The sequence below is a fragment of the Corythoichthys intestinalis genome, chromosome 7 (assembly GCF_030265065.1).
Source record: "Corythoichthys intestinalis isolate RoL2023-P3 chromosome 7, ASM3026506v1, whole genome shotgun sequence".
In the NCBI taxonomy this organism is placed as follows: Eukaryota; Metazoa; Chordata; class Actinopteri; order Syngnathiformes; family Syngnathidae; genus Corythoichthys; species Corythoichthys intestinalis.
The window spans coordinates 41,438,480-41,460,601 of NC_080401.1; the positions used below are offsets into that span (position 1 = coordinate 41,438,480).

Here is a 22,122-nt window from a genome sequence, read left to right on the forward strand (position 1 = left end):
ATGATGGTTTTAAAATCTTATCTTTGTACTTTTTTTTGGGGGGGGGGGCAAGGTCTGAAAAAATAGATATGCTTTGCTTTTCATGATTAACATGTTCAGTATACGGTACTGGCCAAATATTGAATCAACAGTCACCTTTTAGCAGTTCATATTAAAAAATGAGTAAAACCTCCCTCGGTGATGTGCGTGCACTTGCGTTTGGCAACAAGGCGTTCTAAAGCTTAGGCAGTTAAGGAAATGAGTTACAACTCATGCCCTAGTATGTTATCAAACCCTATTCTAGTCATCCTGACAAAAAAATGGTGGTGAAAAATAGTTAAATGCTCTAAATCAGGGTTAACCGTAACCTATCCTGTTGTGTTCTCCTTGTCTCCCTCCTTCAACACACCAGAATCAAATAATCAGAATCCACAGGCAGAGTTTGACTTCTGTGTGTGTGTGTGGGGGGGGGCAAAACGTGTTGATGACGTTTGTTCCTGCGCTAGCGATGTAACGCAGATTTTCCCATATGTCAAATATGTCAAAACACCCTTAAAAAAATAAATAAATAAATAAAATAAAATACAACATTAAAAAGATCCAGAAACATGTATTATATGTTCTGTCCTCGCCAAGATGTTGGAGCTACAGTGCCTTGCAAAAGTATTCGGCCCCCTTGAATCTTGCAACCTTTCGCCACATTTCAGGCTTCAAACATAAAGATATGAAATTTAGTGGGGCGTGCAATATTATTCGGTCCCTTTACTTTCAGTGCAGCAAACTCACTCCAGAAGTTCAGTGAGGATCTCTGAATGATCCAATGTTGTCCGAAATGACCGATGATGATAAATAGAATCCACCTGTGTGTAATCAAGTCTCCGTATAAATGCACCTGCTCTGTGATAGTCTCAGGGTTCTGTTTAAAGTGCAGAGAGCATTATGAAAACCAAGGAACACACCAGGCAGGTCCAAGATACTGTGGTGGAGAAGTTTAAAGCCGGATTTGGATACAAAAAGATTTCCCAAGCTTTAAACATCTCAAGGAGCACTGTGCAAGCCATCATATTGAAATGGAAGGAGCATCAGACCACACTCTTCCATAAAGGCCAGATTTGTGCAGTGTACGACTGATTGTTGTCCTATGGACAGACTCTCCCACCTCAGCTGTAGATCTCTGCAGTTCATCCAGAGTGATCATGGGCCTCTTGGCTGCATCTCTGATCAGTGTTCTCCTTGTTTGAGAAGAAAGTTTGGAAGGACGGCCGGGTCTTGGTAGATTTGCAGGCAAGAAGAAAGCCATTTCTCAAAGATATCCATAAAAAGTCTCGTTTAAAGTTTGCCACAAGCCACCTGGGAGACACACCAAACATGTGGAAGAAGGTGCTCTGGTCAGATGAAACCAAAATTGAACTTTTTGGCCACAATGCAAAACGATATGTTTGGCGTAAAAGCAACACAGCTCATCACCCTGAACACACCATCCCCACTGTCAAACATGGTGGTGGCAGCATCATGGTCTGGGCCTGCTTTTCTTCAGCAGGGACAGGGAAGATGGTTAAAATTGACGGGAAGATGGATGCAGCCAAATACAGGAACATTCTGGAAGAAAACCTGTTGGTATCTGCACAAGACCTGAGACTGGGACGGAGATTTATCTTCCAACAGGACAATGATCCAAAACATAAAGCCAAATCTACAATGGAATGGTTCAAAAATAAACGTATCCAGGTGTTAGAATGGCCAAGTCAAAGTCCAGACCTGAATCCAATCGAGAATCTGTGGAAAGAGCTGAAGACTGCTGTTCACAAACACTCTCCATCCAACCTCACTGAGCTCGAGCTGTTTTGCAAGGAAGAATGGGCAAGAATGTCAGTCTTTCGATGTGCAAAACTGATAGAAACATACCCCAAGCGACTTGCAGCTGTAATTGGAGCAAAAGGTGGCGCTACAAAGTATTAACGCAAGGGGGCCGAATAATATTGCACGCCCCACTTTTCAGTTTTTTATTTGTTAAAAAAGTTTCAATTATCCAATAAATTTTGTTCCACTTCACGATTGTGTCCCACTTGTTGTCGATTCTTGACAAAAAATTAAAATTTTATATCTTTATGTTTGAAGCCTGAAATGTGGCGAAAGGTTGCAAGGTTCAAGGGGGCCGAATACTTTTGCAAGGCACTGTATCTTCTCTGGGTTGAGAAATAACATAGGGTGTTAAGAAAAAGATCAATTACTACCTTACTTCCCCACATTGCTTCCCACGATATTTCTAATCGTAGGGAGAGGGATTGTAAGGCTTTAACCACTTAAAAAAAGGCTCCAAAGGCTGACAAAATTCACTCTACTCATTTTACGCTGCTTTTTATCTCTATATAGGTAAAACAGCGCCATTACAGATTGAGTGCGATAATGCCTGAGTGGGTCGTGCAGCGCATGCATTAATTGCGTTAAATATTTTAACGTGATACATTTTTTTTTTTAAAGTAATTACCGCCGTTATCGGAATAAATATGATAACCCTACCTTTAAGCCTAAACTAAAGACTCTGGATGAGTGTAACATATTATGTCTGTAACGTTAAATACAATTAGAAAACGATTTAATTAAAAACTATATATATATATACATAAATATATGTATACATATATATTTTTTAAAAAAGGCAGGTCCGATATTTTTTTGCCGATTCCGATACTTTGAAAATGACGTGATCGGACCCGATTGATCGGGATGCAGATCGATCGGGACATCTCTAATTATAATTATTGCAGTCATTTTATCTTAATTTTTCAGACAGGAGAATAGGCAGGAAACTTCAAGTACTGATCAAAGCTATATTCAGCCCAGTTGATTAAGCAGAGTGGCAGAATGCAGGCGCGCCAGTCACATTCTTCTTACTCAAGGGTTAGAAGGAGAAAGAAGGAAATGGCAGCAAGTGGCCTTCTAATTCAACTACTCCTTGCGAAAAGGCAGCAAGGCAGTGTAATCAAGCGGGGGTTCTGCAGATTTACACATTTGTATTCACATCTCACCGCCAGGCTCCGCAACCATTCCAGCAGTCCATTCAGGAACTGATTCTCAATGAAGACGAGAAGAAGCTCCTTGCGAAGGAGGGTGTCACTCTGCCCAGCCAACTGCCTCTTACCAGGGTTTGTTATTCCAGCTAAATAATTAAAGTTAATAACAACCCCACTCTCAGAATCCCTTCTTTCTCTAATCAGAATGAAGAAAGGATCCTGAAGAAAATACGCAGAAAAATTCGCAATAAGCAGTCAGCCCAGGAAAGCCGTAAAAAGAAGAAAGAATACATTGATGGACTGGAGAGCAGGTAAAATTTCCAAATACATATCACCATAGACTTCATAATGATATTGACGGGATACACTCCCCAGACACTGCGCCACGCCTTCAAGTAGGGGGCCATCACACACATACTTCAGTCGGTCGAAGTCAGTCGCAGTTATTCTTAAACACATGCAGCGATCCAACGCCGGATTTAGGTTGAAAACGTACGAAAGCTGTACCGCATACAAACAGGAAGGATTTTCTCAGGAGTGATTTGTCCGAGGATTCAAGGTAATTATTATATTTTTCGTACCATGCATGCATTTTGATACGTTGTGGAAAAAATCAATAGGAGAAATTAACCGCTACGGCATTGGCATCATAATTCGTAATATTTACATAAAATAAATGCTAACGGCCCGTTTTTGTGCTTTTAACCAAGAATCGAGACTGTTTTATATCCATATCTATGAAGAATTCAGGAATTTAAGCATTTATTCACAAGAATTTTCAACGTGAAAAGCTCTTTGTGGCGATAAGGCAGCGCCACAGAGGCTTAAAGACTAGCAGTACATTTGACATATTTACGTAAAATAAATGCTAAGTGTTCGGGGTTTTTTTTGCTTTTAACCAAAAATTGAGACAGTTTTACAGCCATATCCATAAAGACTTCAGGGATTTAAGCATTTATTCACAAAAATTTTTAACATAAAAAGCTCTTTTGGGTAATAAGACGCCACAGTGGCTTAAAGACCAGCAGTACATTTGACATATTTACGTAAAATAAATGCTAACTGCCCAGTTCTTTGCTCTTTTAACCAAGAATCGAGACTGTTTTACGTCCATATCTATAAAGAATTCAGGGATTTATGCATTTATTCACAAGATTTTTTAACATTAAAACCTCTTTGTGGTGATAAGGCGGTGCCACAGTGGCTTAAAGACTAGCAGCACATTCGAAATATTTACGTAAAATAAATGCTAACTGCCCGTTTTTTTTCTATCTATTAACCAAGAATCGAGACTGTTTTACGTCCATATCTATAAAAAATTCAGGGGGTTAAGCATTTATTCACAAGAATGTTCAACATAAAAAGCTCTTTGTCTGTGTTTCCACTCGGTCAGCTTTGCTGGAGATAAGCCCCCTAGTAATCGGCCCAGCGCCCCATGTCCCGTCAGTATATTATGAAGTCTATGATATCACATTTACATTGACTTCGGCTTTTTAGCAAAAACATCCTATAATTCAATTGTTCATTTCTATGCTTCTCATTATTTTCCAACAAACTGTATTTTTTATGCATTGGTCTTGTAGGTCAGCCCAATAGGTTACCTTGTGTTGAGTAAGTGCTAACGATTTGCAAGGGAATGGGACTGAGGGGCCGTTAAACGGAGAATCAACGGAAAACAACCCATTACAGATTTGCGTGTACACGGCCAGATGTAACCAATCTGCCTTTTTGGTAATTTTGGTAATTTGGTAATCTCAACTCCAATCCGTGGTAGGGATTGGACCGGCGATTCTTGTGGCTCGTGCGTCGTCGCTTCGTTCAGCTCTTTCCTCGAGTAGATGGCAAGGTGCATGAAACCATACTGACGCGGAGACTTTTATTAACTCATTCACTCCGAGCCATTTTCACCGGTGCAACCCCCTTTCTCTCCCAGCCGTTTTACTGTATTTTGACTGATTTTGCAAGGCCCACAGAAAATTCTGTTCTATTGCTATATAAACATGGAACCCACCAAAAGAAAGGTTAGACTCTCTTCTTTGATCAGGAAAAAAAATGTAGTTTATATCTTTTTCCATTCTTTAGAAATCAGCATTAGAAAATAGCTTAGTTTGAGCAATTTTCCAATTTCTGATTAAAAAAACAGAGAAATTGAGCTTTTTGTAAATGCATACATTTCAAACATAACTTTGACACTAACACAGCTATTTTTTGCTTTAGTTACATCCCAAACATCTGAATAATGTTTTCCTTTTACAAAATAACATAAACAACAAGACAAATAGAGCTTTTGATAGCAAAGTAACAATTTATGATGACGCTGTTTTGGCCGCGACAGGCGGAGTAAACTTTTCCCTCATCGCCGCCTGTCTCATAAAGATGGATTTTTTTTAGTATTTCCAGCATGAACTCAACGGCATCGTCCGCTGCACTGGTGGTCTGGGTTGTTCTGCTCAGTCGTCCAACTTCTGGCATCCCGGGCACCTTCCCGGTTGTTCTGCTCGGTCGTCCGCCGCCTGATATCCTGGACGTCCATTCAGTAGTCTTCCGCAAGCGCCCACCCGTGCAGCCGGCCATTCGTTCCGTTGAATCGGGTTAGGGGTCTTACCAAATGCGCTACTGCCCTCCAGTTGCCAGTTTTATTGCTTTGAAATGAATTTTCAGCTTTGTGCTTTGGAGCACAAAGTTGAATCAGAACTTAGAGATGTCTCTTGTTAAACAAAAACGTAAAAGAAGTGTAAATACGTCTTTGGGACACTGAAACAATTAAAAATAGTACGTATTTATAGATTTTTGGGAGCAGATGAGTTAATAAACAAACAGCGGTGTACATGCAGCCACCTAATACGGCGCTCATGCGCAACTTAGCCAGACACTGCCTTCTCCCTCTCTTAATCCTCACTCAACTTCTTCTTTGCTCATTTTTGTATCGCCGGTCATATTGGAAAAGAACAGCAGCCCCTTGGGGAAGCCGATACCACAGAGCTCTATTTTGATCTCTGAACGACAGCGCGATCTGCGTGAATACACCATAGTAATAATGCCAGGCAGTAGTGCAGTGGTTCTTAACCTGGGTTCGATTGAACCCCAGCGGTTCTGTGAGTAAGTCTAAGGGGTTCGGTGAAGGTTAAGACTGTCAAAATTATCGCGTTAGCGGGCGTAATTAATTTTTTTAATTAATCACATTAAAATATTTGACGCAATTAACGCACATGCCCCGCTCAGATTTAAATGACAGCAGAGTGTAATGCCCACTTGTTGCATTTTTTTGGGTGTTTGACGCCCTCTGCTGGCGCTTGGGTCCAACTGATTTTATAGCTTTCAGCACCATGAGTAAGAGGTGTAATTATTGACATCAACAATGGCGAGCTATTGGTTTATTTTTTGATTGAAAATTTTTCAAATTTTAATAAAACGAAAACATTAAGAGGGGTTTTAATATAAAATTTCTATAACTTGTACTAACATTTATCTTTTAAGAACTACAAGTCTTTCTATCCATGGATCGCTTGATGAGAATGTTAATAATGTTAATGCCATCTTGTTGATTTATTGTTATAATAAACTAATACAGTACTTATGTACCGTATGTTGAATGTATATATCCGTCTTGTGTCTTATCTTTCCATTCCAACAATAATTTACAGAAAAATATGGCATATTTTAGAGATGGTTTGAATTGCGATTAATTACAATTAATTAATGTTTAAGCTGTAATTAACTCGATAAAAATTTTAATCGTTTGACAGCCCTAGTTAAGGCACACAGGGCCCTATTTTCATACTCTCACTAAAGGCCAGGTGTTGGTTTAGACTAAATGTTGGACTGCCTGGCCTCCAATTTACAGGCCTTATTCCATTTCTTTCAACTGCCAATGTGGTAACAGCACCACTTAAAGAGGAACCGGTTTGCTCAGTGGAAGGATAACTCAAGATGAGGAAGTATAACAGACCTACAGGTAGCATGCACTGTGCAGACATTTAAAAGAAAAACAACATTTTACGTCATGAAAATAGTATGTGATGCAAGGATATGACCATAAAATGAGAATGTAGACACGATGAACAACCCCCATGGGGGTAGATTAAACTTCCATGTGATACATTAAAGCTTTTCAGACCCTAAGGACACTCAGACTCCTATTCTCAGTGTCTAAGCAGCTGAAGAGGACAGGTTAAAAGTAAAATAATTAAATTTGAAACAAAAAATGTAGACATGAAATTTCATTTTCCAATGTAAAAATTAACTGCAAAACACCCAATTTATTTGTAATAAATTTAATTTTAATACATTTCAACATGAATTTGCATGCCACCATAGCTACTAGTATATCGGTTGTGAGTTAGGGGGAAAAAAAGGCTTCATTATTAAAAATTCGGTGAATGCACATGTGGAACTCTTGGGGTTCGGTATCTTTATTAAGGTTAAGAATTAAGGTTAAGGTTGCATCCATTTTACAACACTACAATCAATACAAATACTTCCTTTATAAAATCTCCCTGAGCTCAGATTGCCGGTGACGAGGAACTGCATGCTGTCCTGGGCTTTATTATGGATGGAGCTGATGTTGGCTCAGAAAAACTGTAATATCCAGGAACTTGACGGTGTCAACTGTTAACACAAAGCAGTTAGACAGCCTGAGGGTCAGCCAGGGTGAAGGATGTTTTCTGATGTCCAAAATCATCTCTAAATTCTTGAGCATATTCAGCTCCAGGTTATTTAGGCTCCACCTAAGCACCAGCTGCTCCACTTCTGGAGGAAATACAGACACAGTCATTGTTGAGGAAACTGATGACTGTGGTATCCCCCTGTGAACTTCATGAGTTTAACAACTGGGTACGATGAGGTGAAGTTATTCATGTAGCGAAAGAAGAAAAGGGAGTATGTTGTTGTGGCTCTTGTTATGGATGTAATGAATAATTTTGGATTATTAGATATTACCTGCAGTGGAGACTGTAACTCGTTAGGATCAAACGGAGTACAGCTGTCGAGCTGCCGCACAGCTGCTGTTGATTGCTAGACTGCCTTTATAAGGGAGACAGAGTCAGTTTCTCAGATGGCTTTTGTAATGACACAGATTCACATCATCAGTGGTCTCTGTTTTGAGATTGACTCTACATGTGTACACATTGAACTGTTAAAAAGTGAACAAAATACAGCAATGTTGAACTTGAAATTGCAGTATTTTGTGTAATTTTGTTTTTCTTCATGATTAGTTCTATCAATTTCACGGAGGTTGACTCTTAAGTAGAAAATTGAAATTTAAATGTCTGTGTGTTGTACAGTATATTATCTGTTGCTGTGTGAACAAGTTACATTTGTATCCAATTAACTTGTTAGACGGCACCATTTCAAAATCTCTTCCTGGTTGTTTCCATTCAACACCAATAAAAGTAAACCGTCGGAGGAAATACAAACGCTGTTCAAATCAATCCAAAAGCATAAGCATCGCATCGTGTTTTTTCATCAGCATTTTAAATTAATCTGGAACCCAGCAGTCTTTCAAAGCACCGCTCATTGGGCCAAGCCATTTCCTGATTAGGTCTGAATGAAGCGTTAAAGTAGGTCATACGTTCTTGTTCACGTGATTTGAGGCGAGCTCCAGAGCAGTGTTCCAGAAAAAAGTCCTTTTGAATAGGGCTGCAGCTATCGATTATTTTAGTAGTCAATTAATCCATCAATTAGTTATTTCGAATAATCGAGTAATCAGACTAGGAACATTTAATGCGTTGCCAAATAAATTTTAGGAGATGTAAAACCAAGGCTTGCTAAGATTGCATTTGCAAAAGAGCATTGAATACGAATACAAAATCCCGAGTGTTTCTTCAAACTATGCAGTTTTGCAATTTCGGTTAAAAATGAATTAAAATCGCTGAGTTTAGCCTCAAACAGTAAAAGAAATAATCAACAAGGTTCTAAGTACAACAAAAGAACAATTAGCTAACTTGCATAACAAAAGTCCACTACCTTAAATGCTATAAAATGCTAACTTTTTTTTTTAGAATGCTCTTAACAAATCGGTCAAACACATATTCCCACAAAAAAAGAAGATACATACACCTTGGAACTAAATTCTGAATGCATAAAAAATATATTGGCTCAAATGAAAACACACATTATGCTGGTCTTAACAGAGAGTTGCTGGATTTAGCCATGTTAGATGAGCTATGTCACAGTCACTGTTGCCAGTAGAGGGCAGTGTATCCGACCAAATCAATTAAACTAAATGCAAACACATTCAAAACAAACCATTACAATGCCACACTAATTAAACAAATCCTCGAAGCACCAAAATTTGATTCGGAGCTTTTCTCCTAATCAAATTACTCGAGTTAATCGATTAATCATTGCAGCAATACGTATGAGTTTTGGGGCGTGGTTTGGAGCCCTGCATTAGAGGGAACATTATTAATCACGCTCACCTCTCCGAGGGGCCGTTTACACGGTGACCCTGCAACACCAACGATCGTGTTGCAGACACGATCAACATTCCACTGTTGATCTTATATCGTTGAATCAACGTCACTTTTGCACCCTCAATTTATGTTGTTACAACATTGAAATCCTTACAAAACCTAAAAGTAATTTCGATTATTAACATTGCACTGAAAATCACATTGTTTGATTTTTAAAGAATTTACTTGCAGATCATGGTGGAAAATAAGTATTTGGTCAATACCAAACGTTCATCTTAATACTTTGTTATGTACCCTTTGTTGGCAATAACTGAGGCCCAACGTTTTCTGTAACTCTTCACAAGCTTTTCACACACTGTTGCTGGTATTTTTGCCCATTCCTCCATGCAGATCTCCTCGAGAGCAGTGATGTTTTGGGGCTGTCGTTGAGCAACACAGACTTTCAACACCCTCCACAGATTTTCTGTGGGGTAGAGATCTGGAGACTGGCTAGGCAACTCCAGGACCTTGAAATGCTTCTTACGAAGCCACTCCTTTGTTGCCCTGGCTGTGTGTTTGGGATCATTGCCATGCTGAAAGAGCCACGTCTCATTTTCAATGCCCTTGCTGATGGAAGGAGATTTTCACTCAAAATCTCTCGATACATGGCCCCATTCATTCTTTCCTTTACACAGATCAGTCGTCCTGGTCCCTTTGCGGGAAAAACAGCCCCAAAGCATGATGTTTCCACCCCCATGCTTCACAGTGGGTATGGTGTTCTTCGGATGCAATTCAGTATTCTTTCTCCTCCAAACACAAGAACCTGTGTTTCTACCAAAAAGTTCAATTTTGGTTTCATCGGACCATAACGCATTCTCCCAATCCTCTTCTGGATTATCCAAATGCTCTCTAGCGAACTGCAGACGTGCCTGGACGTGTATTTTCTTCAGCAGGGGGACAGTCCGGCATTGCAGGATTTGAGTCTCTGGCGGCGCATTTTGTTATTGATAGTAGCCTTTGTTACTGTGGTCCCAGCTCTCTGTCAGTCATTCACTAGGTCCCCCCGTGTGGTTCGGGGATTTTTGCTCATTGTTCTTGGGAGATTATCTGTGGTCTTGTATGTCTTCCATTTTCTAATAATTGCTCCCAGAGTTGCTTTCTTTGCACCAAGCGTTTTACCTATTGCAGATTCAGTCTTCCCAGCCTGGTGCAGGTCTAAAATTTTGTCTCTGGTGTCCTTCGACAGCTCTTTGGTCTTGGCCATAGGGGAGTTTGGAGTGTGACTGACTGAGGTTGTGGACAGGGGTCTTTTATACCGATAATGAGTTAAAACAGGTGCCATTAATACAGGTAACAAATGGAGCCTCGTAAGACCTCGTTAGAAGAATTTAGACCTCTTTGAAAGCCAGAAATCTTGCTTGTTTGTTGGTGACCAAATACTTCTTTTCCATTTGGAAATAAATTCTTTTAAAATCAAACAATGTGATTTTCTGTTTTTTTCCACCTTGTCTCTCATGGTTGAGGTTTACCCATGTTGACCATTACAGGCCTCTCTAATCTTTTCAAGTAGGAGAACTTGCACATTTGGTGGTTGACTAAATACTTATTTGCCCCACTGTAAATGCAAAGATGAAATGTGTCCTATTCTCAGAGCATCGCCATGTAAACGGCCTCGAAGAGGCTCTCAGAACCCAATTTAGAGTTGTTTTTGGTTTTGTATTTTTCTTTAGGTCAAGTTCCCCACATACGACAATCTACCCGAGACATTTTGTATTTATTCTTTTTGGGAACATTAACTAAGCTCGTCTCCAGATAGAAGCTTCATTTGCTGTGTTCAGCCTGTCAGGAAACTGTAGATAAGCTATCAGAATACAGGGCGACTCAATGCTAAAAGAGCTCGTAGAAGAGGATTTCAGGGATGCTGGTGTTGAAGGTAGAACTCAGGCAAAGGGGGGCAAGTAACCTACATGTGGGATGTTTGTCAATAAATCCAAAATTCAGTTGTAAATTAGAATCGATCCATGGCTGGACAGTTCATTGCCAGTTGAAGATTCTTCTGAGGAAAAAAACGGTGAGTTTATCAACACATGAACATTGAGCAAGCCCATGCAATCTATCAAGGCCAGGATAGTTTTCTGGGTTTCACTGTCCTTAGCAACTGTCTCGTGGCATGCTCTATAAAAAAATCAATAAATAAATCGTTTTAGGCATGGGAATGGATAGTTTTGCAGGACGTGTGAGCATTATAGTGGTCCAAGAAATAGCGTACCTCAGCTAGCATAAATCATCTTCATAAATCGTTGGTTATTTCCTCTGTAATTGGGAATGCAATAACTTCCTTACAAGTCTCGCAATAGCAAGGTTATATTCTTACATTTTTAGTTAGTTTAGTCAACGTGATGAGGTGGATTGTTTTAATATCAGTTAAAAGAGAACAATACATACCCGTTTCTTCCATGGTGTGATCCTTACTTTAACGCTTAATGTTTCTCTGTATGTTTTCAGGATGGCTGCATGCAGCGCACATAACCAAGAGCTGCAAAGGAAAGTGTCTCAGCTGGAGAAATGTAACATGTAAGAGACAACCTATTTTTACAGTTCTTGTCTTCCTTGTAATTATTTCTTTATGAATTTGTCTCCTCAGTTCACTAATGGAACAGCTGCGCCGGCTTCAAGCTCTGGTCATGAATACATCCAACAAGCCGGCCCAGACTGGGACATGCGTGCTGGTAGCGTATGAGATCATGTGCCAAGATGCTGCATGAAAAAAAAAAAAAAAAATCACCATGACAGGGAGCCAAATTGTAAATGAGCCAAATAAAGGTCAATCATGACAAGACATCCCGAAAGAAATCACAGGAAAATAATTTAAAACAAAAAAAAAAGAAAAATACAATCTGCAAGTATAAAAGCTCAATTTTTGAATGGAAGCCATGTTTGGCCTTTGATCAGTGCGATAGCTCAGCGTGCGCCACCCGAGGCTATGAGGAAGGAGGAATATTTGAAATTTGAGCTTTAATCAATATGAATGTGTGTCAGTACCGAGTCACTGAATACATTATCATGTCAACTCGAGAAGCACAAAAATAGTGCACAAAAAAGCCCAGTCATGTTTCAAGGGTGGTTGCTATTTATTATTGGTGTAATAAATTTTAATTTGAGTAAACGAAAAATACATCAGTTGAAGCTACTTTAGACTGAAATCAATGTTTTTAGTAACAAACCAATAACTAAATGGTAATTTCAAATGTCTTGTTTAACCATTCCTGCTTCCCTTTTCTACACTACTCATTTCCGCCTGGGTTGGGAGTGGGTAGAAGCTTACTCCAGCCGACTTTTGGCAAGTGGAAGGGTACAACTTGAACTGGTCGGCAGCCAATCTCAGCCCACATCAAGACAAATGAAAACCAAAATTATATAAAATCCAAACAGCTCTACTACTAAACCTAGTGGGATCCAGAGACTGGGTTTAAATATTCAGTATATTCTCATCCAATACTCCTCCCATCACAGCATTTTAACAAAATTGTTTTTATCCACACCAACAGTGACATGTCAACAGACCAGTTGATACTTCACCAAATGCTAAAAGTACATAAAGTCTAGGCATGTGCCGGTATGATATTCTGACGGTATGATAACCTGAAGCCAAAATATCTCATTTTCACGGTATCATGGAATTGCAAAAATTGTTTAAAAACTTTTTTTTCCCATTGAATAGGATTTTTATTTTTTTCAAAACATATTAACAAATTAGAACATAAGTATAATGTTTGGTACATACATACATTTAAATTTATGGCGGAAAACACTTAGGTGACTTGAAGTTCCGCTCTGAGACCCCCAATTTGGCCACATTTCAAAAGTGTCCGATTTGCACGTGTGATACATCCTTGGAAAGCTTAGAATGTTCAATTTTCTGAGGAAAGAAAAAATTTGACCATGAGGGCATTTTTAAAAAACATATTGTTTAAACAGCAAAACCCTAACTGGAGGTGAGAGCACGCGAGAGCAGAATTAAAGATGCCATGATTTTAACGAGATATTATCGCACCCTTACCTTTTTTCGATCCAAAAATTCCATATAGCATGTATCATCGAGTGTCAAGACACAGATATGAATGGCCACAGCTGGATTTTTTCGGGATTTTATGGGTGAAACATGGTAATATAACAAGGGTCGTGTTGCAGAAATCGCAGACGTCAAGGAGTAATCGAGACTTTCATTTTCATATATTCACCCTTTTAAACTTTTTTTTTTCAATTTTCTTTGTTTGGATCTATTATTTATCATCTAAAATATTGGGGAAAATGTGACAGTAACGAAAAAAATACAATTAAGTGATAGTTATGAGGTAGATATCCATGACTTTTTTAGACGCCAATTTGTTCATTGTGACGTAATTTGTTTTAAACTTTAGAATATGTGAGTAAATAATATTTTAAAGTGTTTTTTTTTTTTTTTTTTCCTAAATGAGATATTAGACATCAATTAATGATTCTAAGCTAAAAATGACAGACATTTTGAATAATAAACATAATTACTTCTTTTTATGGCTGTGTTGAATCAAAAGCTTTTGGGCGACGTCTGTAAACGGGGGTTTTCAGGGTAAAACGGACAAATTGAAAATACTTTGGGGACTTAATGCGTCATGAATCTGCTATGGCAGCGTATAGACATATTGTTCTATCAGACACAACAGTTCTTTTGGCTTAAAATACAGCAGTTTATTTTATAGAGGAGTGCGAGGGCAGAAACTGCTTTTTCAGCCTTGTCTGTTTTCCGCCATATATATTTAAAATAAAATTAAAATGAATGCAGTCCTTTAGGTGAGCCTAAACCCACAGCTCAACATTATTACCATCAGAACAAAAATAATTAAATTATTTACCATAAAAAACACATGTGTATGACTCATATCATTTTTCCATTATACACACACTCCCTTTCTCAACACAGACAGTTGCCAGAGAGAAAAAAACACCACATGTTTTGACACCGCTAGACACACTAAACACGCTGGAGTTAACTCTCGTAGCTTGTTGGAAACATTCATGACAGTGTTTACTAACCTTTAATTATGTATGAATGCGAAATCACATTGAAGGTATTGCCTCCTTGGCAGCAACCCTCCGCAAACATTTTTTACATATCGGTTGGATCTCCATTATGCCTCGGCCGTCAAACTTTTCTGTAGCTGAAGTATTCCCATACCAGGGATTTTGGTTTCTTCAATGGAGGGTAAAAGTTCAGGAGTTTCACCTGCTCCAGTCATCGTATAACACAGCTGACTCACTGACACTGAGCAACAACCGATGGGGGAGGGTTGAGCCTTACAGCTGCAAGCGAGGGATTTCTCCATGCATTTTTGGGACATCAAAAAATAGTTAAATACCTTAAGGACAGTATGACGGAAAATTTTTGCGGTTTTGAAACCTTGACATTTTTATACCATGGTACACCTTGAAACCGGCAATCACCACATGTCTAATAAAGTCTGACATTAAATGACAACAACAACAACATAGTTGATCCCCATAGTTTATCCTCTATCAATCAGAAATGGTCTGTGAACAAATACTTTTCATCTAATACATGGCCCGGGTCAGGTTGCAAGCATCAATTGATGCCATTTATTCATATAAATGCATTTTGAAATGTTACCAAGGACTATGATTAGAACATCATAATTAATGTTGAGCGAAAGTGGAGTTCAAAACAAAATAATGACTATTTCATGCTAATACTGTGGAGATTCTGTTGTTTTGGTCAGCATTGAAGTTAAGATCTCTGTGCAAATGCTAGAATCTAAGAACTGAGGTAATAAACTTGTTTTGCCTCAGAAGCCAACTAATTGGAAGATTCGTCTGAATGAATTCTGTGTAAAATATGCAAGCAGTCTTCTTAACCGTCCTTTTTTTGTCCTCTGCTTTTGACTTCTATATCCCCTTTCGTAGGTGCTCTTGCTGTCCTTCTCCCTAATCCTCTTCCCGAGCCTCAAGCCCTACGCTGACACGAAAGTCAGCCAAGGAGACTTCAGCCCAGTCAGAAGTGAGTAACCTTGAGTGGTAAATAGTGTCTACCACTGACAGCCCACCTGACAACCAAGCCAAGTCCCTTATGACTGACAGCCCTACACCCACCACCACTACCTCCTTGAGAAAAAGCCTCCTGGGAGGCTCGACATGTCTCTTTATTAACTCATTCGAAGCCCCTCGTTTACAGCCCCTACCAGTTCAAATGACATGTACGAAAGGCATGTACTGAAGTCCTTTGTTATTTTCTAATATTTATCAGTCGCACTCTTGTGTGAATGCTATTGACTTGAAAACGTCCCCAAAATTTACCGCCTTGTTTAGACACAAGTCCAGCAAATTCCCGGGTCGCGTTATTTCTGAATGCAGCAGGCAATGTTCAGATTCAGAGGTTGATGACATAGCTTATCACGTAGCCACACTACATTCCTACATTTTTCTTCACCCAAAGATGAAATATGCAGAGGTGGGTAGTAACGCGTGACATTTAATTCTTTACATTTAGGAAATATTTTGAAGTGCAAATCACTTAATTAAAAAACTGGAAAATATCCAAGAATGGGTCCACTTCTGGGAGACACTGGAGCACCCCTAGACTCAAACTAAAGTATTGTAATATGAAAGTGATTTGGGGAAAAAATTAATGAAGAAAAGTCTGAAATATCCAAGAACCGATCTACATCTGAGGCTTACTAGACAACCTCAAGACTCTAACCAAACTACTTTCATGAAATTCTGGTGTGTGATTTCATTTCACTGATTTTTTTCATGTCAGTGTCCCCCTGAAGTGAACCCGATCTTGGATAGCTCCCTGTTTTTTTGTTTGTTTGTTTGTTTGTTTTTTTAAATAAAGGGACTTGCACTCTGAAGCCACCGCGTTGCATTACCGAAATGCACATAATGCAAACAATGATCCAAATGAGTGACAGCTAACTTAACTCTGTTGTTGCTTGTGAAGGCTGGTCTGACCTCAGTAGTTTTGCAGGTTAGCAAGTTCACACAGTTTAACTCTGATGCAGGTCGGACTTTCAGTAGCAAAATTAGTGGTGTTTGCTCCACCTCATTGATGTCTTTTTACATTACTTACAGTGGCTGCTGCTGGCCGGGAAAAAAACCTTCTAATATCCCTCCTCTTTGAAGGGGGTGGAGGAGGCGGCATGTTGTTGACACGAATCTGTCAGGGCTGTGTGAGTGCATGTCCGTTTGGTGTCTGTGTAGCAGGCCGGCGGGAGGGGTTGTCAAGTCATCAGCCTATCAAACTTGTATTTGAGGGGGAATAAATGTGTGTGTCCAAGGCTGTATACATTCTGGAGAGAAATTTTCGCAACATTGTCCATCTTATGTAATAAGGATATTGCACCAAACTGTATAACTGCGCTGTTAGTGAATGTCCCATCGAACATATTAGTTTCTTCACACCAGGCCAGTGCACTTGCCTTTTTACCCTATTGGCGAGGTGCATGATTTTACTTACCATATTTTTCGGACTACAAGTCGCACCTGAGTATAAGTCGCACCAGCCATAAAATGCCCAACGAAGAGAAAAAAAAATGTATAAGTCGCACTGGAGTATACGTCGCATTTTGGGGGGAAATTTACTTTAAAAATCCAACACATAGAACAGATATGTCATCTTGAAAGGCAATTTAATATAAAAATACAGTAGAGAACTACATGCTGAATAAGTGTACAGTGCATGAACAACGAAATGCGAATATACTGTCCTCACCAGGACGCTACGGCTCGGTCCTGGATGTACAGCGAGCTAAACTCCCAAATGACGATGCTGGACGTCCGTATAATTTGCTGAATCAATTTCGTCCTCGATACCAAACAGGTTCACATCAATATAAATAAGATAATTAGGTGCTATTACAGTAATGACACAAACGGTTAGCATGCGTTCGCTAGTATTAGCACATCTTTCAAACAACCACACAACTGGCTCTAAGTGTCCGATCACGGGCGGAAAACACACAACAACAACAGAAAAGATGATACACACAGGCGTTTCCTCTGTAGAGATATTTTACAAGCATAAAAAATGAACATAGGTTCGCAGCCGTGTTTCTCTCTCGCTAACTCGCCCACTCATAACTGCGTAGCTGTCAGTGTTCTTCTGGCGTGTGAGCGCTCTTTTTCAAGTAAACAAGTGCGAGTGCTCCCCCACGTGGGTGTGAACGCGCCACAAACCAAAAGCATGCATTTCAATATAAAAAAGTCAATAATACAATTGAACACACCTTGCCATAGGCAGAACGCGGACGTGGCCATAGCTATTAAGAGTTATTCAGATAACTATAGCATAAAGAACATGCTAACAAGTTTACCAAACCATCGGTGTGACTCCAAAACACCAAAATAACATGTGAAATGATATCATAATGTGTCAATAATTTCACACATAAGTCGCTCCTGAGTACAAGTCGCACCCCCAGCCAAACTATGAAAAAAAACTGCGACTTCTAGTCCGAAAAATACGGTAAATAGGGAAAAAAACTGAGCCTCCATCTTTTAAGCGCCTGATTGAAGAAGGTATGTCTAATTTAAAACTGAAACACTTGATACATGTTGTGCACATCTCTCTCCAGACATACACAAAAATAAGGCAGCCATTTTTAACCTTTTTTGACACCCAGTTCAAAACATAGCTCCTATTACTATCTAAGCTGCTACAGCCTCATCCCCCACTTATCCTTCTTTCATTTAGTCTGCATATATTGTTTTGTAAACAATGCTATATTTGTGTCCTCCTTGTGAAACACGCTCGGGTGCTGTCTTGTTTTAACTTCCTACAGAGCCTATCTTCCTCCTCGACTCTGGAGTAGAACCGTCAAACTAAGTAGCCATCTTCTGTATCCCAGACTACGTATTTGTGTTGCGTTAGCCTGTGTTGTTTTTCCCTTTTGTTTTTCCCCGTCATTGAATGTGTGCAAAAACTGCTGCTTCCATGTCAATTTGTGGATGACGTTCATGTTGTTATGGGGTGTTTGTATATTGTTGTGTGTTTTTTTACTATGATAAAACCAATATAAAAAAATATTTGAACTAAGGGGAATAAATGGATCGGCACATTCAGTAAGTGAAAAGGGACAAATGTAAGTTTGAACATAAACAGAAAATAATTCACATACCGTAATTTTCGGATTATAAACCGCTACTTTTTCCTTTCATTTTGAATCATGCGGCCTATAGTCCAGTGTGGCTTATTTGTTGATTTATTTGGGTTAATAGGTAACGCTTTATTTGACAGGGGCTTCAAAGAACTGCTATAAGACAGTCATAATTATGACATGGTTACAACACCATAATGGGCATTAATGAATGCTTATGACAGATGTCATTAAGTAGCATCTGGCAAATTATGTCACCAACACTCCATTTATGTCCAGCTCGGATCTTTTACATCTATTCAAAAGTGAGATCATTTCCCGATGACACAAAATGACATCGGTCATAAGCATTCAATCATGCTCATGGGAGTGTAATGTCATAATTATGATGGTCTTATAACAGTTTTACAGCAACACTGTCAAATAAAGTGTTACCAAATACCAGAGCTAGCAATTAATGAAACTAGAAGAGAAACTGAAGAAATAATTAGCACAGAACATGAATTTTGATTATTTACATTTGTAGCTCCGCAATGCATGCTAAGAGGCACATTGGACGAGAATAGTGTTGACAGCAGGTGGAAGGAGAGGTTGAGAGATTGTCTACCCCAAGGGAGCAGTCATGGCTATATGAAGCGTCTTAAAGCATTGCGATCAATTGGTTCAAACTTTATGGTGGTTCATTTGGTCTTATGACAATCTTATGATTCCACTGTCAAATAAAGTGTTACTGGTTAATATCAATTGGTGTAAATATCCCATAATACAGTGAGGACAGCTGCAGCTTGTAGTCCAGTGCGGCTTATCTATGAACGAATGCTGTTTTCATGTCAAATTTGGTGGGTGGGGGCTTATAGTCAGATGCGCCTTATAGTCCAGAAATTACCGTAATAATGATAGTCTATTCTATCCTTACAACATAAAGAAATTTGGATTGTCTTTCCATATCTAAGTGAACTTGTTATATTATGCAAATAAGGTTGCTAAAAAGATGATGGGGACAATTTGAGCATCCTGAAAAGTTGGTAATGTTATGTCCCTAACCTCCCTACAGTATGCCCTTGCAAGCATGACATCATGCCAGCTCAGTCTATACTGGCACGCTGCATGTCTGAAAGTGGCCAACCCGGATAAATTGACTCACAGATCTGACTGAAAGTCCAGGGACATTGAGGGTCACAACATTCGATAATGTTGCAGTATATTATGTTTGAAAGCAGCTTTAATGTCTCATCATCTCATTCGATGTCTGATTTGTGCCAATCAATCATAAAAATTGGCTTTTCTGCAGTTGCTTGTTTCATGCTGGCTACTCTGCTTCCTTACAGTCCAGTCACGGTCCCTGCAGGAGGTACAGGCCTCCCGCGTGCTGCACATCATCGATTCCCCATTGCCTGCCCAAGACGAATCAGAGAACGTGCATCGGCATTTCCCAGGGGATTCAGGCCTGGAAATAACCAGCCTGATGGGGAACATGAAGCTGAATCGAGAAATGGACGTCCTTTCTCCAAACTGCAGCCAGGAGGAAAGACATGGCCATTTCCACGTGGACCCGCTCACTGGCCATGTTAACGCAGTAACCTTGGATCCCAAACGATCATCCAGGCTGCCGCCAAATGCAGACGACATGTAAAAGAAGCCGATTCCTTTGACTTTTCGTTTTATTTCCTGAGAGCTGTTATTATTGGTTGAATCGAGTCATAGATATTCTTTATCTGCAGTCTTATTTACCCTTTCCTCTTATGTGAGGCTCTTTTTGTAAGAGTATGTGTATTTCTGAGTTTTGTCTGAATTGCCAATTTCATTATTTGTGTTGTGATACAAGTTTATTAACTACAGAGGATACATGGTGAAAATCTGTGCTATAAGAACGAAAAAAACAATAAACATTATTTTACTCCTATCATATCTTTTTAAATGATCAACATGTTTTAAAGTATTTCTTAGCACCTGTTCTCATTCTTGTCTGTTTTCTGTGAAACTGATACACAAAGATTTAAACATTTTAAACCCAAAATTATTCAATTTCTGTAATTTCTTGGAAACATACCCCAAATGATTGATCTATGCTGTGAATTTATCTGCAACATACATGCATAACAGATGGAAACAAACTCCTTTTTCTATTTAAGTTAATTAAATATGAGACATTATAGTATTTTCTTTGTACTTATGAATTAAAAAGTCTCCAATAAAAGATGTAACCAAGACACCGGGAGTCCAAGGTAGCTTCTTTCCCCCTCCCGAGGTGTTTCTGCCTGAAATACTCTAATCCGATGTATAGACAAGACATCTCTCAAAGGGCAAATATGTCACTAGGGACAATAGAAAGGGAGAAACTAGGTCAAAAGTTGAATAGACGAGCCGTTATCACCAGACTTCCAGCCTATTTATTGACATGTTGACATATTTACTCACTGGAGAAGTCGGGGTCTGTAGCATGACAAAAAAGTGACTGGATAAAAGGGTTGCGGATCCTCATTGAACTGGAAATTTCACGATCTAAAATAGCAAGGGATGCTATGAATAGACAAAATGCCATCAGACAATGAGAAGAACGTCAACGCTGAGCTTGAGTAAAATGATTACTGTGGAAAGAAAATATGAACTGAACTATCCACAACTTTCTATATATTTCAATCTATTTGCTTTCTATTCCTCTTGTGCTTATCTCCATTGCTGAATTCAGTTATTAGAAGTAGTAGTAGTATTTTTTATTTTTTCATGTAATTTTTATGTATAATTCTATTTCCTAGTTCGATTGTCTTTGTTTTTTACATTCTATTGATTTTAATGTGATTTTTATGATCTCCATGTGATGTAAAGCATTTTGAATTGCCTTGTGTTGAATTGTGCTATATAAATAAATTTGCCTTGACTTGCCTTGCCTTCCCTTACTACATATGGGAAGACAATCTAAATTACCTATATAAATGAACTCATTATACACGGCAAATGAGGTTGCTTAAAAGTTGGTGGAGATAATTTGAGCATCCTGAAAAGTAGGTAATGTTATATCCCTACCGTCCATATACAAACCTACGCCATTGTATTCAAAGTAAATTCCTTTTCTTTGAGAGCAACAAAATTGTCATCCAAAAAAGACATTGTCAGAAAAATAATTCATATTTAAATTTAGAAATACGCAAATCATGGGAGTAGCTGAAGTAATCTTGTTGTTTTAGGGTGGCTTCACACATTTTGATGAAAATAAAACCCACAACTCTAAACTTACGACTAATATATATATATATATATATATATATATAATATATATATATATATATATATATATATATATATATATATATATATATATATATATATATATATATATATAATATATAATATATATACATACATACACACAAATGGATTTTTTTTTTTTTTTTTTACATTCATTTAGGACAAGTATTAGAATTATTGTGTATACAGTTAACATTTATGCTTTCCTTATTATAGTTAGTCACCAGATAGGATACCTTCTGTCTGGTCAGCCTTTCCTTTGTCCTGGGCCATGTGGCCTCCATGTACAGAGATCCCTCACCAATTCGCACTTCAAAATTGTTATTCACAGATTTTTTAAGG

At 38.7% G+C, this 22,122-nt stretch overlaps 1 protein-coding gene across 5 annotated transcripts in view; it reads left to right on the forward strand.

Annotated features, from left to right (window-relative positions):
* The window catches only part of creb3l3a (cAMP responsive element binding protein 3-like 3a), a 34,974-nt gene extending 13,807 nt beyond the window's left edge, over window positions 1-21,167 (forward strand). For 4 of the 5 annotated variants that reach the window (XM_057841757.1, XM_057841756.1, XM_057841755.1 and 1 more), the window contains exons 5-10: window positions 3,015-3,125; window positions 3,198-3,304; window positions 11,891-11,959; window positions 12,030-12,114; window positions 15,344-15,437; window positions 19,863-21,167. In XM_057841757.1, coding sequence (XP_057697740.1) covers window positions 3,015-3,125; window positions 3,198-3,304; window positions 11,891-11,959; window positions 12,030-12,114; window positions 15,344-15,437; window positions 19,863-20,167 — 771 coding nt within the window. In that variant the 3' untranslated portion in view covers window positions 20,168-21,167. Of the gene's footprint in view, window positions 1-3,014; window positions 3,126-3,197; window positions 3,305-11,890; window positions 11,960-12,029; window positions 12,542-15,343; window positions 15,438-19,862 lie in introns of those variants that run through there. The other variant, XM_057841759.1, reaches the window with a different exon arrangement.
* The last annotated feature ends 955 nt before the right edge of the window (window positions 21,168-22,122 follow it).